General features: G+C 41.5%; 1 protein-coding gene across 2 annotated transcripts in view; it reads left to right on the top strand.

The window, feature by feature from the left end:
* trappc9 (trafficking protein particle complex subunit 9) overlaps nt 1-16,127 on the top strand; it is a 354,132-nt gene that overhangs the window by 133,518 nt on the left and 204,487 nt on the right. For both annotated transcript variants that reach the window (XM_074687443.1, XM_074687442.1), the window contains one exon: nt 908-1,026. In XM_074687443.1, the coding sequence (XP_074543544.1) occupies nt 908-1,026 (119 nt within the window). The remainder of the gene's footprint in view (nt 1-907; nt 1,027-16,127) is intronic.

The following is a 16,127-nucleotide window of genomic DNA, read 5'->3' as shown; positions in this document are numbered from 1 at the left end:
TCTCTTTTTCTTGGAACTGTTTGATTTTTTTCTCTTGTCCAAATAGTTCAAAAGTTACAGTAATGAGAACAGCTTATATCAGTTATTTCCAGTGGAACGTCATTGCACATGGATTCCTAAGGACCACCGTAATTACCCTAATATCACTGTTGAAGGATGGCTTTGCAACCCTTGTTAAATGGACATGGTGAAAATTCTTGTTTATAATGTCTGAATTGAGTTGAAGCCTTTCAGGTACTTTGCCCATTTTTTCCTGAACAATCCACAGTCTGATTTCAAATTGCAGAGTTTAGTTAGCCTGAGTGTTTTTAAAACTTTTAGATATTCAGTGAAAAGTCTGAATCCAGGATTTCTGTATCAAATGTTCTGAATTCAGTATGAGCCTCATTGTTTTGTTGTTGACACTTTGTGTTGCTGCCAGACTTGGCCAAGGTCTCTCTTGAAAAATAGATCACTGGTACCCATAGGAATGACCTGGCAAATTTCAGGTTAAATAAATATAACTACTTGCTAATTTCCTAGTTAGCTGGCCAATCATCTTTTTGATACACTAAACACATTAATGTGGATCCACTCCTTCCTAAGAACCAAAAACAGCGAGTCACAGCCTGTTTTCTCGTCTCCTCCAGTAACTGTGAGGAACATTGGGCTCCTGGGAAATGTAGGGAATCATGAACTAAACAAGAGATAGATGAGGGAAAGTAAGTTTATTAAAAAAGTAATTAAAATAATTCATCACAAAACAGCTCATGTACAACACTGTCATACATCACAGGTTGTTAATAGCCCGTGATGTGAGACTGTTTGCTCTTTTAACTGCAGTTTAATGATAGCACTGTTTCTCTGCTCATTCCTCATCTCTTGTTCTTTCTTTTTTTTTTTCTTCATCTCCATGGTGTCTCTTCAGATGGGATCAGTGTGACGGGCCTGCCGATCTCCAGCCCTCTGCGCCAAGTCCTGAAACCCAGGGCCGAGACCAAGGCTGTTAGCAGCGAGTCGGGCAAAGCTGAGTACAGCCACGTTAAGGTAAATAACACTAACCTCTGTAATGTGTGTGTAAATAACACAAAACGCCTTTTTATTCCTGCCCTGGATTCACATGACATGGTGGTTTTCTTTGTTTAGTTTGATAAAATTACATTTTCTCTCTGCTGCAGTCTCACTGCACCTTTCTCAGAATTTATAATGAAAATCTGCGGTTTGGAAATTGAACTCTCTCCTGCTCACTCCCCTCACTGTTTACAGCCTGTGCTGCAGGAGCCAAGCAGAAAATCTGGTTCATTTTTCCACCAAACTTCTACTTTTGGTGGACGTGTGAATAAACACTGGGGTTATTTGGCAGGTGTCTCGCCTTGGCTGTAGATGTGCTCTGCTCTTTCAATCAGGACCCAGAGCACTAACACAGACTTATAACTGAGTGGAAACTGTTTGCAGGCTCTTTGTGGGAAACTGCAAAGAAGGAGGGGAGGAGAATAGTGTAATAGGGAAGCTTCAGAGGCCAGGAGGAGACAGGAGAGCTGAGATTGAGCTGATCAGCAGAGAAGAGGTGAAGGAGGGCTGGAATTGGGACACTGCCTGCTGGGGGGGTTATCTGTAGCACAGCGGACACACCACCTGCATGTGTGGTGGCTTCACTATTTCGTCTGCAAAACATACGGACACCTTCCATCCTCTGTGAATCACCAGAGGGGGAAAACCTCATTAATTTCTAATGTCCGGATGTGCTGAAAAAGAAAGTAAACTTTTCAAACCTTCCAAAGGTTCAACAGGCTGATGACTAATAGTAAAAAGAACACCTCAGGGTGTTCAGGTTTTTTTTTTTTTTGTCAAAAGCTTAGTCACTGAAAACTTTGGACAAAAATGGATTTTTATAAAGAATAGACATTTATTTGATGAATTTATAAAATCAATCATGCCATTTGTTCTCAGAAAGTCTTGAAAAAGTCTCCCTTCTCGATATATATGCCTGATCCTAATCCACACTTTAATCGGGTCTTCTAGGACCAGATTGATTTACAGCACGTCTAAGTCTCTATGACAACACCACGCCGGCTGATGAAGTTTAGTAGTGAGAAGAGAAATCTGTGTTTTTCTCTGCTGAAAATGATTTCTGTGATTAATTTTGTAGTGATGGTGGACACTGGAGCCTAACTGTCAGACAGAAAAAGGACAGAAGAGCAGAAGAAACATAAACACGAGAGAGATAGAGCACGAGCTAAAGGCTAACACAGGAGCTAATCTGTTTGTGCTAATGTTGATTCCAACCCACAGTCAGCAGTTATTCTGCAGTGGTCTGTTCAAACTTGAAAGTCTTTTAATACAATGAAGAGTGAGGTTACGTTAGCTCTGATTGGTAGATGACTGGCAGGATTTGCTAATGTTACACATTACAGACATGTGTTCGAGCGCCAGGCTGCCAGTTGAGCTAAAATTAGACAGCTACTTAAGTATATACAAACTGACAGTGTTTACTTGTTGTTACATTAGCCTACAAATAAGTGGGAGCACCAGGCTGCCGATAGCGCTACATATAGCCAGCTGCTATGTCACGTTTCAAACTGTATCACTATGTAACTGTACTGATAAATACCTTATTTGGTGCGTTGTATCCAGTAAAAAGTTGACCGGAAATGTGTTTTGTTTTGATCTCCATTTAACTCCAAAACAAACACACACCTCAATTAAAGTAATTTACCACAGTGTGTGTGAGACTCTGAGCCAGAAGGTGGCGAGGTAGTGCAATTAAAACAGATCCTCCTCACAGCGTGTTTACGATTTAAAATAATCAATGATATTAAACTTGAACATACTCTGACACCAACAAAGGGCAGCAGTGGATGGCTTCTGCACTCCTTTTACTCTTTCACAACCACAACATTGAAAAAAAAATAAAATAAATAAAAGTAGATGAATGCAAAAAGAAAAGAAAGAAAACACATGTTATAAATCGTTTTCCTCCAAGTTTTACATATCTTTGCAGGCCTTTTAGAAACAACCCATGCTAAATGTAGTGGCCACGTTTTCAAAGAGCTACAGTCATATTATCCTATGCGCACCTGTGAATGTCATTCCACCGGGTAAGTGCCACGTTTGCCAGATACCCAGTATCCCTCTGGCTTTGGCTGCCTCTCCTCACTCTCAGTACGAGTTGTATCATGAGTCATTTTTGGGGAGGGACAGAGCTCATGCTCTGCTGAGAGGGAAGGGAGGAGAATGTGCTCCAATCCCCACACAAGACACAGCCAGCACAACACGGCAGCATGCATTTATCGAAATTAACTCGTTTTCATGATTGTGAGAAGCCTTTAACGAAATGGAAACTGAAATTGGATTAAAACCTCGGCCTACAACAGTAAACATCTGAAGTGACTGGGTGGCTTGTAAAAGGACCAAAAGTAAAGGAAACCAGATTGAAAAGCTCACAAAACTATGACAATCATTAAATTTTGCTCAGGATCCTCATGTCCTGTAGTGCAATTCAGAACAGCCTTTTCTACATGTGTTAAAGACAAATAATTTCAGATTCACTTCAGTGCTGGTGAAGAAAGGAAGTCTAAATGTCTCCATCTATAATTTTAAGGTTCATATAAGTTTGTTAGCCTAGTTGCCGACACAGTCAGGCCCCTTATTACACATCATCCAGCTGAAATCACCAGACTAGCCTGAGCTGGTGATAATGCATTGTTATCTTTTACCGTTTTCATAAAACGTCAAATATGAACATTTATTTTTACACACCCACCAGCAGGGAAAAATGGTTGTCCAAATGAAACCACTTTTATCTGCCTGCTTCCTCTGTAAGACTCCACCTTGCCTCCTACTTTCATGCTGTGTCCGATTTCATCAGTGTCATACATACAGAGTCCCTAGAATTTCCAAGGTTGAAAACTTTCAATGGGAATTTTCAGAAATTAACAGGAAATACTGGGTAATTTTTATTAATTGCATTTACCTGATTATATACATAAACTGATATTGCACATGTTAGTTTGGTACAAGCAGACATGCATGCAAACAGGTCTCATACTATATATTTAAATGACATTATAAATGAATTTTCAAGGAATTATCTGGAATTTTACTGAACTGAACCTAACTGTCATGATACTGGAATAAATATTTACCAGCTTCTAAAAGTTATCCATGTTTTAATCAGCATTTGTTAGTTCAACTTAAATGTGTCCATTACTAACAGTGAAACCAATAGACAGTATAAAACATGGATGTAGTGGCTGTGACGACACCCGTCTGTTCCTGATACCGTGAAATGAGGCTAATCCGCAGCCACACAACTACAGCGTGCCTGTCAGTCACGTGACCTGAGCTGTGTCTCTGATTGGATGATCAAACAATCCTAATAACTTCTAAACCGCAGGGTTAGAAAACAAATCATGGCTTTTTGAACCAGGCTTGAAATACGTTTTTTAAAAAGATTGTTAAAGTCTGTTTTTTGGCAAGGTGTCTTCAGGGTGTCTAGGTTTTTTACTGTGAATTATGATAAGCAGATGTGCATGGAATTGTTTACACATGGTTTATAAAACACAGTTAAATTTTATTTCATCATGTTGTTTCGAACGTGTTCATTTTTTATTTTTTCCCCACCCCTTTGCAACCCTGTAGTCATATGTGTCCTCACTGATGTTTGCTCTGCTCTGTACCGTCTTTGCTGCTGCTCTCCCTGCCATGACAGAAGGAAGGTGTGCTCTCTCCTGGGCTTTGGTGTTCCACATAGGCATGTGGAAAGGCAGGGAGTTTACAGAACAGAGCCATATCATAATACACAACCTGTTTTGTTAAATTGTGGCAACTGTTTCCTTCTATTTTTTCCAACACATCCTCTTTATAACTTTGTCTTTCTGGAGATATTTGTCCTCCTCTGAGAATACATACAACTCAGTTTTTCCATTGTATTTTCCTTCTCTATATCTGTAGATTACACATCCTCAAACTAAAATATAAGCACCTTTTATTGGTTGTTTTATTATAAGGTATGATAATTAAGTATTCTCATAAACGGACAACAGTCATTTTACCTATGTGTATTGTGCATACTGGGAATATTTAGAAGACAGGTAAACTACTCAGCTCCAGCACTTGTGCAGAGTTTTGTCTGTGTGTGTGTGTGAACAAAATAGGAGTTTATATAACTTCTGCTCCGACTACAAACCTAAAAATGCTACATAACACTGCAGACAAAATGCACAAATCATTTCTGTTTGGCTTCATTATGTAACCTGTTAGATATCTGGTACCTGTGCACTCTAGTGAAACATGAATCCAGACACTGTCAAAGGCAAACCAGGCATTTACATTCATGGTAAGGCTTAATTGAGGCGCGGTTTGACCGAAGGCTCTGAGTTAAAGAACAGAAGGTGGTGCTGGAGGCAGAGTCAGAGTAAAGCCAATTACAGGAGGACTCTAGTCCTGTTAGAAGTCTGTGTGAAGGAAGCAGGTGGTGAGAACATGAGCTACATATTTAAGGATTATACACCTCACTGTGTGCTCAGCACAATGTGTCTGCGTGTCTGATTTGCTTTGGAACTATGGTATATTTATCCTGGGTTTCCTGCAGCATGACTCACTGTTGTCATGGACTGTATTGTTTCTGCAGTTTGGCTCCAACCAACTGCACCCTGAAAACTTCAGAGGGGTGGACAGGAAAACAGCTGAAAAAACTCTGAAAACATGCATTATAATGTCAATTGTGCTTTTTTCAACAAGAAAATTAATTGATAAGAAACAAACAGGTATATGTTAATTTATCATAATACGGTGGAAGTCATTAGGAAGGCTGCTGACGGGCAGGTATCCAGAAGACAGTCACTGACCTCCTCCACAAGGAGAGTAAGATTAAAGGGAACTGGTGAAGAAGCTGGCTGTTCACAGAGTGCTGAATGCAAGCAGGCCACCAGAACATTAAAGCGCCCTTCACACCGCCGTGTGGTAACTGCCCCAAAAACAGCTTCTCTGCCTGCGGAGACCCCTAAAATGCAGAGCGTTTTTCAAAGTGGCTCCTGCCGCCGCGGCATGAGCCTGGGGTAACAGGCGGCAGTGACGTAGAGGTGATTCGGCGAACATCACAGCAGAGCCCGCCCAAAAGTCCTTCACAACACTCCCTCCTCAAAAACACTACCCCCGAGTAGTACTTTATAGTTTCTGTTTACTGTATGATGTGCATATGAAAGATTTTATTATTATTGTAGAGCTCTTGATATTCAGATACCAGTAGTATTAGCTGCTCTATTGCTCTTTTTTGCCCCGCGAAGCCTGCTATTTCCGGGTTTTCTTCTTCCTTCGATGTGATTCCCAGGCGGCTGCCGCCAAAAAGTTCAACACGCTGGACTCCGGGCGGCAGGGGAAATCTGTGCGTGTTTACGTTGGCGGCAACCGCTTCTGGGTCCTACCGCTGCAGCCAAAACTGCTTGCCGTCTGCCACCCATCCCTTATTAAAATGACTGGAGGCGGCGCGTTGCCATGCGGCGGTCTGAAGCCCCCTTAAGTGGAAGGAAAAAGTGAGGTACAAGCCTAGAGAGGAGAAAAACCTGTTCAAGAACTTCACAAGGAGTGGACTGAGTCTGGAGTTAGGCCACATTTACACGACAACGTTTCATCTAAAAACGCTTAAGACGGTCAGCAGATTCGGTAGAAGTTTGGGTTTTAGGTTTGCTGAAACAGTTTCCATGTCAACACAAGGCTGAAATGTAACAAAACTTTTGCCTTTCACCCTAAAACCATTGTTGTGTCAACGGCCCCTTAGAGCATCAAGAGCCACAACGCACAGACAGATGAAGAATTTATTTACAACTGTCTCATTCCTGGAGTCAAACCCCTCCTGAACCAGAGACCAGGTCAGAAGAGTCTGAGGTCTAAGGAGAAGAACCGGTCGAATGCTCAGTAGTTCAGAGACCTCTTTTCAGATGAGTTTTACATTGCATTTGTGAATCAAGGACCCAGAGTCTGGAGGGAGAGTGGAGAGGCTCAGAATGCAAGCAGCTTGAAGTGAACTGCCTGTTTTAAGTTTGTGTGACCGTGGCCGACAGTTTGACCAGTAGATAACACTTACAGTCGGGGAAACAAGTATTGAACGCGTCAACTTTTTTCTCATCACATTTATTTCCAAAGATGCAATTCAAACAAAATTTCTACCAGACATTGGTATCAACTCAAATAATCCACATATGGAAAGAAATCACAACGTTCAGGTCCATAAATAATGATTATGTGGAATTAAGTACGATAACACAGGAAAAAAAGTATTGAACACACGAACTGAGACTCATCTAATACTTAGTGGAGAAGCCAATCCATTGTTCAATTGGATTTAAGTCAGGTGATTGACTAGGCCATTCTAACAGATTGATTTTCTTTTTTGTAACCATCTGAGAGTCAACTTTACCGTGTGCTTTGGATCGTTGTCCTGCTGGAAGGTCCAGCTACGTCTCATCTTCATCGTCCTGGTGGATGGCAGCTGATTCATATCAAGAATTTCCCCATACATGGCTCCATTCATTGCCATTCCATTTCTATGGTGTGTTCAATACTTTTTCCCTGTGTTATCGTACTTAATTCCACATAATCATTATTTATAGACCTGAACTGATTTCTTTTCATGTGTGAATTATTTGAGTTAATACCAATGTCTGGTAGAAATTCAGCTTGAATTGCAGCTTTGGAAATAAATGTGATGAGAAAAAAGTTGACGCATTCAGTACTTCTTTTACCCACTCCATGTTCATGAATTAGCCTCATCATGAGTGCAGTGTCCGGACGGATGGATGTTAGGTTTTATTTTACTCAATTTGTGCAAAATTTCAGTCACAATGAAAACACCAGAAATGTACATTTTCCTTATTGAAACTTCAGAGATATTGCTTTTACTTCGGAGAAAGATGTGATGGACACGCTGCTAGTTGTGGTTTGGGGGCCATATCATCTGCTGCTGTTGGTCCACTGTGGTTTCTGAAGTCCAGAGTCAACTCAGACGAATATGAGGAAACTTTAGAGCACTTCATGCTTCCTTCTGCTGACAAGCTTTATAGAGATGATGATTTCATTTCCCAGCAGGACTTGGCTCCTACCCACAGCGCCAAAAGAGCCAAAAGCTGATTAAATGACCATGATGTTACTGTGAGCTTGGACCTGAACCCCTAGAGTGAATCTATGAGGTGTAGTCAAGAGGACGGCGAGAGACTCCAGACCCAGTGACACAGACGAGCTGAGAGTGATATCAAAGCAACCTGAGCTTCAGTAACACATCAGCACATGCTTGAAATATTTTATATGTATGAGTTTTGCTTTCTGAATCGAAGTAATAAAATAAATTAACTTTTCCACTGTGCTGATTTATTGAGATGTACCTGTACATTTCAATTATTTATATCAGCACAGGGGAATCTACATAAATATTACTGAATTGTGATTTAGAAGACACATTTTAATGGCACACCCTTGTTTAGTGGACAGCTCTAGAAGCTGAGAGGAGTGAGGGGTTACTAAAGGCTAAGTCATTAGAAAATGTAAGCTGTAGTTTAAATCATCAAATCTGAACTTCTCCTCTGCTGTCTGCTCTGAATTTTTATGATTAAAAACACTCTTTTCCATTTTCTGACCAGGAGGCCACGTTCCCATTTACAGGTTGTAACCTCACATCTAACCTCTGAATCTTTATTTACCCTCAGCAAGTTTTCTAACAAGCTGATTTCCTGATTAGATTCAGGTCATCCTGACAGGGTGCTTTCAGACTCCCTCATTGCCTTCTCTTTGAGCGATGTATCAGCATATTGAGGGGATATTTTTCAAATAGGCGTCCTTTTTGTGTTTTATTTTTCTTTATTTGTCAGTGTGTGCAAGATGGAATGAGGGAGAATTTATATTAGTTGCTATTAACAGTTTTTGGCTGGGAGGGTGGATGGGCAGATGCACAGGAAATTGAAAACCTTCTAGCCAAATTGGCGGGCAGTCAGCGGGGTGTTCCCTGCATTTCTAAATCTTATGTGGCCAAGTGAGTTTGCATTTGGCTGCTTTGAGCATTTAAATCTATAACCATCACTGTGTCTCTGGTGAAATGCTTCTTTAATTTTTTGTTTTCCAAATTTGTAAATGTGATTTGTGAATACAGAATCTGTTGAATCCTGTGTTGGGATGTGTTGGTACAATCAGCCGTGTCTGATCTGTAATCAACACAAGAGGAGTCAACGCTTTTATCTCCCTGACCTTTCCTCATTAAATCTCTGCACCTGTTTTTTCAATCCACCTACTCTCCCCTGCAAATACCTGCAGCCTGGAACGTGTGTGCCATCTGGCATGATGGATCCAATTTTGTTGGTTTTGTCGACCAACAACACATATTCAGTGCTTTTTTCTTGAGCAGTGTTAAGGGGCTTGACTTGGGTCTTAGGATCAATTTTTCTTTTTTTCACCTCATGACTGAAGCTTTGTCCAGTTGAACCCTCCAAGTTAATCCTTAAACACCTGAGCCTCAAAAGCCTGTCTGGACCTTTCTGCTTATTTTGACTATAAAACAGTCAAAAAATGTCCTGTGAATAAATGCTTTGGCCCATTTCTCTGCAGTACTTTGAACTTTCAATATCTGGAGTTATTTCCAATGTACTGCATGTTATACAAGAGTAAAACAGTTTAAAATGAAGAAAAACATAAAGACAGAATATGATTTTCTCCAGAATCCACACAGCTCTGTCTCTCCTTTCATGCAAGCGGACAAACTGAAAGTGAAACTTAAGGAGATAGTGATTCAGCTGGTTACGCCCACTGTACAGTACAAATAACCATGGTGCATTGATTTACAATGAATGTCACACAATAGAAGCCTCTAACCATGCTACCACAGTAAAAAGAAGACTTGGTTCACTGTTGTAACATCACACAATAAACACAGGAGCTATTTTACACGCTGCGGGACACACACTTAAGCATATACAGTACAAACACAGCACAATACTCTGTTATCTCATCTATCTTCTCCTCACTCTTGTGTGTATTCGTGAGCTCCCTTAAATGCCTGACAAAACTGCAAAAACCAGAAATTGACTGAAAGAGCACAGACTCAGCTTTCACAAACTGTCGGAATTTTTCTGACTGCGTAAACCGTTCAGGAATAACGGTCCCTCAAAGTGCGATGTGTCAGCACAGACACATCCAGTGTTAAAGGCCAACCCTTCTTTAAGCTCTGTTGTAGTTTTTTTGTCAGCATAGTGTGCTGTGTCTTGGTACCCTTTGCAAAATTTTGCTGTGATTTTACTCTGGTGGATAGGATGTTTTGGACCGCCCATGCATTTGTGAAATACTGCATCAAGAATCACTCTTCGGTCCTCAAGCACAATTTTCTTTAGTACTGTAACAGCCGAAATACTGAACAAAAAAAGCCATTCAAACTTTAAATTGCTTGGCTCCATAAAAATATATATTCGAAATTTTGAGTATCAGGTCTTTTTGTTATCAGATACACATAAAGGCCATGCCTTTGTTGCTGTGTCTATATAAAGCTGACACATTTAAAAGTTCTTCAGACACAAAAATGGCTTAAACAAGGAATCTAGAGCAGAAAACTTGCCTGAAGATACAGATTCTCAGCCAGGAAGAGTACAGCTGCTACCAGAGCACCAAGAAGTGCAGATGAAGTCCTTTGGTTGGATCCACTCTTCAGAAATACAGACCAACCAACTGCTTGGAAGACAAGCCGAGATCTGGGCATCCAAAGGTTCTTCAACAAGAGTTCTGATCCACATGTGTAGAGAAAACCACCAAATGACATCACAGGAGCTTCAGTAAAGGGTGGTCAAACCAAACTGGTGTCCAGTGTTTAACCTGCTCTGTACTTGGCCCACTTGGGATCATGGCTTTAGGTCTTTTACAAGGCTGTCAAGAAGCTCCTGATCAATGATAGACAGGTTAGCCTGGTGTTGTTGGGCCCAAGCAATCAAGAACTGAGAGAAGATTCTGTGGTCAGCTGAGTCTGTAGTTTCCAGCTTAATCCTCCTCCTGCTGTTGCTCGTTCCACTGTCTGTGGTGGCACATAGAACCCTGACAAGTATTGTCCCATTCTCCAAACCCACATGCCCCCTTGTGCATGTGATGGAAAACCCGTTGTGGATTGTCAAAAGGTCTGTTTCAAGCACAAATCAAAGAAGAATTGTCATGTCAGGTTATGCCATCTTCCACCGCTTATCCAGCCTGGGTCGCAGGGGCAGTAGTGCCATCAGTGAAGACCAATGACCCCTGTCCCCGGCCACTTCCACAAGCTCCTTTCTCAGTATACCAAGGAGTTCCCAGGCCAGATGAGAGGTATAATCTCTCCACTGTGTTCTGAGTCTACTTTGGCCTCTTCCTAGCTGGACATGCTCGAAACACTTGTCCTAGGGAGGCTTCCAGGAGGCATCCTCACCAGATGCTCGAACCACCTCATCTGGCTCCCCTCAGTGCTGAAAAGCTGTGGCTCTACTCCAAGCCTCACCCGGATGTCCATGCCCCAAACCCAAGGCTGAGAAAGATAATCTCAGCCACTTGTATCTGCCGTCTTGTATTGGTCTCTACCCACAGCTGGTGGCCATAAGTGAGAGTCGTAGGTTAACCAGTAAATCGAGAGCCTTGCTTTCTGGCTCAACTCTCTCTTCACCACAACGGACCGGTATAGCGTCTGCATCACTGCCGACGCTGCTATGTTCCGTTTGTCAATCTCTTGCTCCATTTTCCCCTCATTTGAACAAGACCTCCAAATATTTGAACTCCTCCACTTGGAGCAAAGAAGAATTAAAACAGTAATTCAAGAAGAATGGGATAAGATGTGCCCTTGAGGTGTAAACGGCTAGTGGGTAACACACCAGAGCTTTACTGCACGCAGACTAAATCAGATCTAAATCAGACTCCTGCAGGAGACTAAATATCAATTTGATGATGTAATGATTCACTTTTTTTTAGTTTTGAACACATCCATTTTTTTAAATTTCATACCAGCAATGTTGGGAACTGACACATTGAAAATGCCAGTAATTTAGTTTTAATATTTTTTTCTTGTAAACAAAAAAAACATCATTGCTATTTGTTCATCTAGGAAGCCACCTGTTCAAACACACACACAAATAGATTTTCCCACAAACATTTCATGATATTTGAGACTGTGTAGAATTTTAAGGTTGTCCAAAAACTTTGTTCCAGCACTGTGGTATCTGTGCACTCGACTGAAACCACAGCAGATGCAGTTTTTAGTTTGATGTGGATTTGGACCCCAGACTCCATCTGCTAAAGATTAATTTGAGGGGCGACTTGAGTGAGGAGCTCATAGTAAGAAAAGAGGAAGAGATGTGTTAATCCCACCCTTATGATTACCCATAAGTCACCATAATGCCAAGCACCATGTGCTGTCCTGAACATCCACTCAGCCCTCCTTGGCTTGACAGATGTCATCCATGCTGGTTTAAGTAAGGCTTGATGGTGAAATCAGCGGGTCCCTCACAAAATTCAAATCAGGTCAGATCTTATCCAGATGTGGATCTGCTGCACTTTAATATTCTTGTTGAAAGGCCTGAATAAAAAGCAGTGAAAGTTTTACTTTTTCTAGATAACTTATCATAATAACAACAACAACAACTTGAACAGAGATGATTCCAAACCGCCTTGGGTGTATTAAGTTTTGGTGTTCTTTGGCTGAAACTTTGGCAGGCTGGTGGAAAAAAACAGCAAGAATTTTATGTATTTATTTTCAACATTTTTGAGCGATGAGATATGCACAAGTTTGCTTGTGCCAGAAGTCGTGGCATGATACACACATTTCCACCTTCATTGCCTCCGTTGTATTAACGTTGTTATGCCAACTCTCTATGTTCATTCACTCTATTTCTTCACTCTATTTCTGAGTCTCCTCTTTCTGACTCCAATGTGGTCTCAGAAGATGTTTGTCAAACATGAGTCTGATTTTGCCCAAAGTTTCTGCCTGACTTGGAGCGGACTTGGAGTCTCAATACTAAAAGCTATAGGGCGCCCACCTATCATTAGAATAGATGAACTTGCTTTCTTGACATCTTGTAAACAGCTGATCTAGAGAACATCTCACCCTCTGTACACTGTGTGCCCATAGAGAAATGAACTACTCAGATGGGAGACATTTTTTTTTACAAGGCTGTAAACGTGTTTATTATGTTGTATGTATTTTACTTGGTGTGTATGTGGTTTCTGGTACTTCTGGAGCCAGCCTCAAGTGGACACTTGCTGAACTGCAGATTTTATCACTTATGCATTGCCTCACATTTTCAGTCAAGAGGTTGCCACTTGGATCAGACTCCATCCCAGAAGTCAAATCAGATAAATTTCAACACAGTGCAAGATCACTGCAGACATAATTTCAGATTCCCTCTATTATTGATAGGAATGGGTACCAAATTAGGCACCTTCATAGGTACCGACGGAATTCCATCTGAAGTACCCAGTACCAATTCAGGTAAAACCAAAAGGTACCATGTTTAGGTACCTAAAAGTGTCCTTGTGACTCTGAGGGAGTGGAAGAGTAGGCGGTTTTCCATCCTGGACATAAACAAAGCATTACTAGGTAATATATTGAAGAATAAGTATGTTTAATTGAAAAACGTTGTGATTTTATTATTAAACAAATTTAATTTAGTTTCCACATAAACACACACAAAAGTACCCGAAATGTTAGCAGCCGGCTGTATGTAGTGCTACCCGCAGCCTGGTGCTACAATGTATCCATAAGCTAACATGACATGACATGAATCCTGGTTTTGTCCTGCCAGTCATCTACCAATCGGAGCTAACGTAACCTCACTCTTCATTTTATTGATAGACTCTCAAGTTTGAACAGACCACTGCAGAATAACTGCTGACTGTGGGTTGGAATCAACATTAGCACAAACAGATTAGCTCCTGTGTTAGCCTTTAGCTCGTGCTCTATCTCTCTCCTGTTTATCTTTCTCCTGCTCTTCTGTCCTTTTTCTGTCTGACAGTTAGGCTCCAGTGTCCACTATCACTACAAAATTAATCACAGAAAAAGTTTTCAGCAGAGATAAACACAGATCATTTTTTGTACTTCTAACTTTGTCAGCCTGGGTGGTGTCGTCATAGAGACTTGGACGTGCAGTAAATTAATCCAGTCCTGCTCTACACAATTTTGGAATAACCTACATTGGTGCCGATAATCTCATTTTTAAATGTGGATTACGATCAGGCATATATCTAGAAGGAAGACTTTTTCAAGTTCACTTTCAGAGTCCTCACAGAGGCTGTAAACCTGGGGGTAACACTAGTCTTTGTCAATGATCGAGCACTGGCAGGCCTCATCATCAAGCACGTAGACTTTTACGACAGGGAGGACCTGTTCCTGTTTATTCCCCATCCTTCTGTTTTTAACAATAAAACTTCACCCTGTTGTTTTTATAATTGAAGGTTTTCATGTTTTTTTAGAAAGTGGGTCCTGTCAGAATATTAGCCTTTTACTTTTAGACGAGAAGAACATTGAATTCTCTCGAGAAAAGCCGATGTAAGCTTTCTTTTTACACTGACGAGTGCAGCCTTGGTTGTATGCAGTGGTATAGGACCTTGCCTCCAGACAAGACATGATGCAACAAACACACACACAGACACACACAGGTGGAGGGAGGTGTACAGTTGGGGGGTTGTCTGAGAGGCCGTAGCTCCTCCGGGCTAATCAAATCCAGTGGAGACAGAGGCAGAGTCGGCTGCCTGCCTGCCTGCCTGCTATTTTTAGAAACTGAGACCTGCTGATGGCAGCTCAGCTCTCTCCACAGATACAGATCCCAGCTCGTGATACGGGTATTTATAACTGCCACAGCTGTCTGCTCAAGTGTGAAACTACAGCTGAACAACCAAATGTTTTTTTTCTGTCCCAGGCTGAGGATTGAAGCCGTCCTTCTTTCCTTTTGACTTCTCTGCCCCGTCATTATGTTTGTCGTACTGAGTGAGCTTTGCTGTTTGAAAAATGTCTCCATCGATTGGCTTTTGATAGATTATCCTCAGAGTTTGAGGTTGTTCCTGTCAGTCCTGTTTACTTCCCTGTGGGAGCAGCTTTTCCTGCATGAATCGATGAGTTTTCCTGAGAATGTTTTGTACACATCAGTGCGATGATGACTGCTGGTGTCATTGAAGTTTTGCAGACATGCTGTATCTATACTGCGTTCCAGTCACATCTTTACATTCTTAGGAGCAGTCTCTGCCTCCAATGCATTTTTTTTTTCTTTATCTTATCTCCTTCAACTGAAACGAATAAACTACAGCTACCCTGTCTGATTTTATAATAACACACTCTTCTTTAAGTCTATGTCAGATGGACCATATATCCTTTCCTCCCCTTGGTGCAGCGTGCCGCTGTCTGTCGATCTGTTTGTGTCTATTTTTAGCCCACATCTTGGAAAGTCTTTCAGCTGTGAGTGTCTGAGCTCTGTGGAGTAACTGCGGAGAGGAGTGATGGGGAATGAGAAATGATTTAGAGTAATCATAATGCATAATCATCATCAGGATCTGCACAGAAAATGGACTCTCCCAACACAGCAATATTTGCCAACTGTTCCTCTGCACTTTTATTACAACAAGCAGTTTCATCTCTCAGTGCTTAATGTACCTGTCTCCAACACGTTCTGCACTGATTAGAGTTTGGAGCTGCAAACAACAGCTGGATCCCTCCAGCTTTAACTTTTTCTGGGTTATCTGTTCAGGCCTGTCTGTAACAGCAGCAAGTGAAATATGAGAAACTGAGTTCAAGTACTGTTAGAGTCAAATGAGCCAGATTTTGCCACTGATGTTGTCCTTCCAGTTGCTCCTCTGTGACAGAGATGCTCCACTGAGATCTCAGGCCCTGTGTCCACCAAGCACTTTGGTTCGGTTCGTCTCGGTACGGCACACACTTTGTGGCACTTCCTTTGACTAAAATCAGGACAGGTCCCCATATTACCGACACTTGCCGCTTTTTGGTACCCTTTTGCTGGGGAACCAGACACAAGTCCCTGTTTCCACCAAGCAGTCCGGTTTAGATCAGTACAGTTGGATCGGTTAAGCTTGGTCCTGTTTGAGTTTCCCAGCCAACCGTGCCCCCTTGTGGTAGGCTGCGTGTAAGCCAGATGCTGATAGCCGCATCAGTTAAATAA

The sequence above is a fragment of the Halichoeres trimaculatus genome, unplaced genomic scaffold (assembly GCF_033239565.1).
Source record: "Halichoeres trimaculatus isolate MK-OKI-2021-1 unplaced genomic scaffold, fHalTri1.1 fHalTri1_scaffold_14, whole genome shotgun sequence".
In the NCBI taxonomy this organism is placed as follows: Eukaryota; Metazoa; Chordata; class Actinopteri; order Labriformes; family Labridae; genus Halichoeres; species Halichoeres trimaculatus.
The sequence above is the reverse complement of the archived record's forward strand: the minus strand, read 5'-3'. Positions and strand labels throughout refer to the sequence as shown.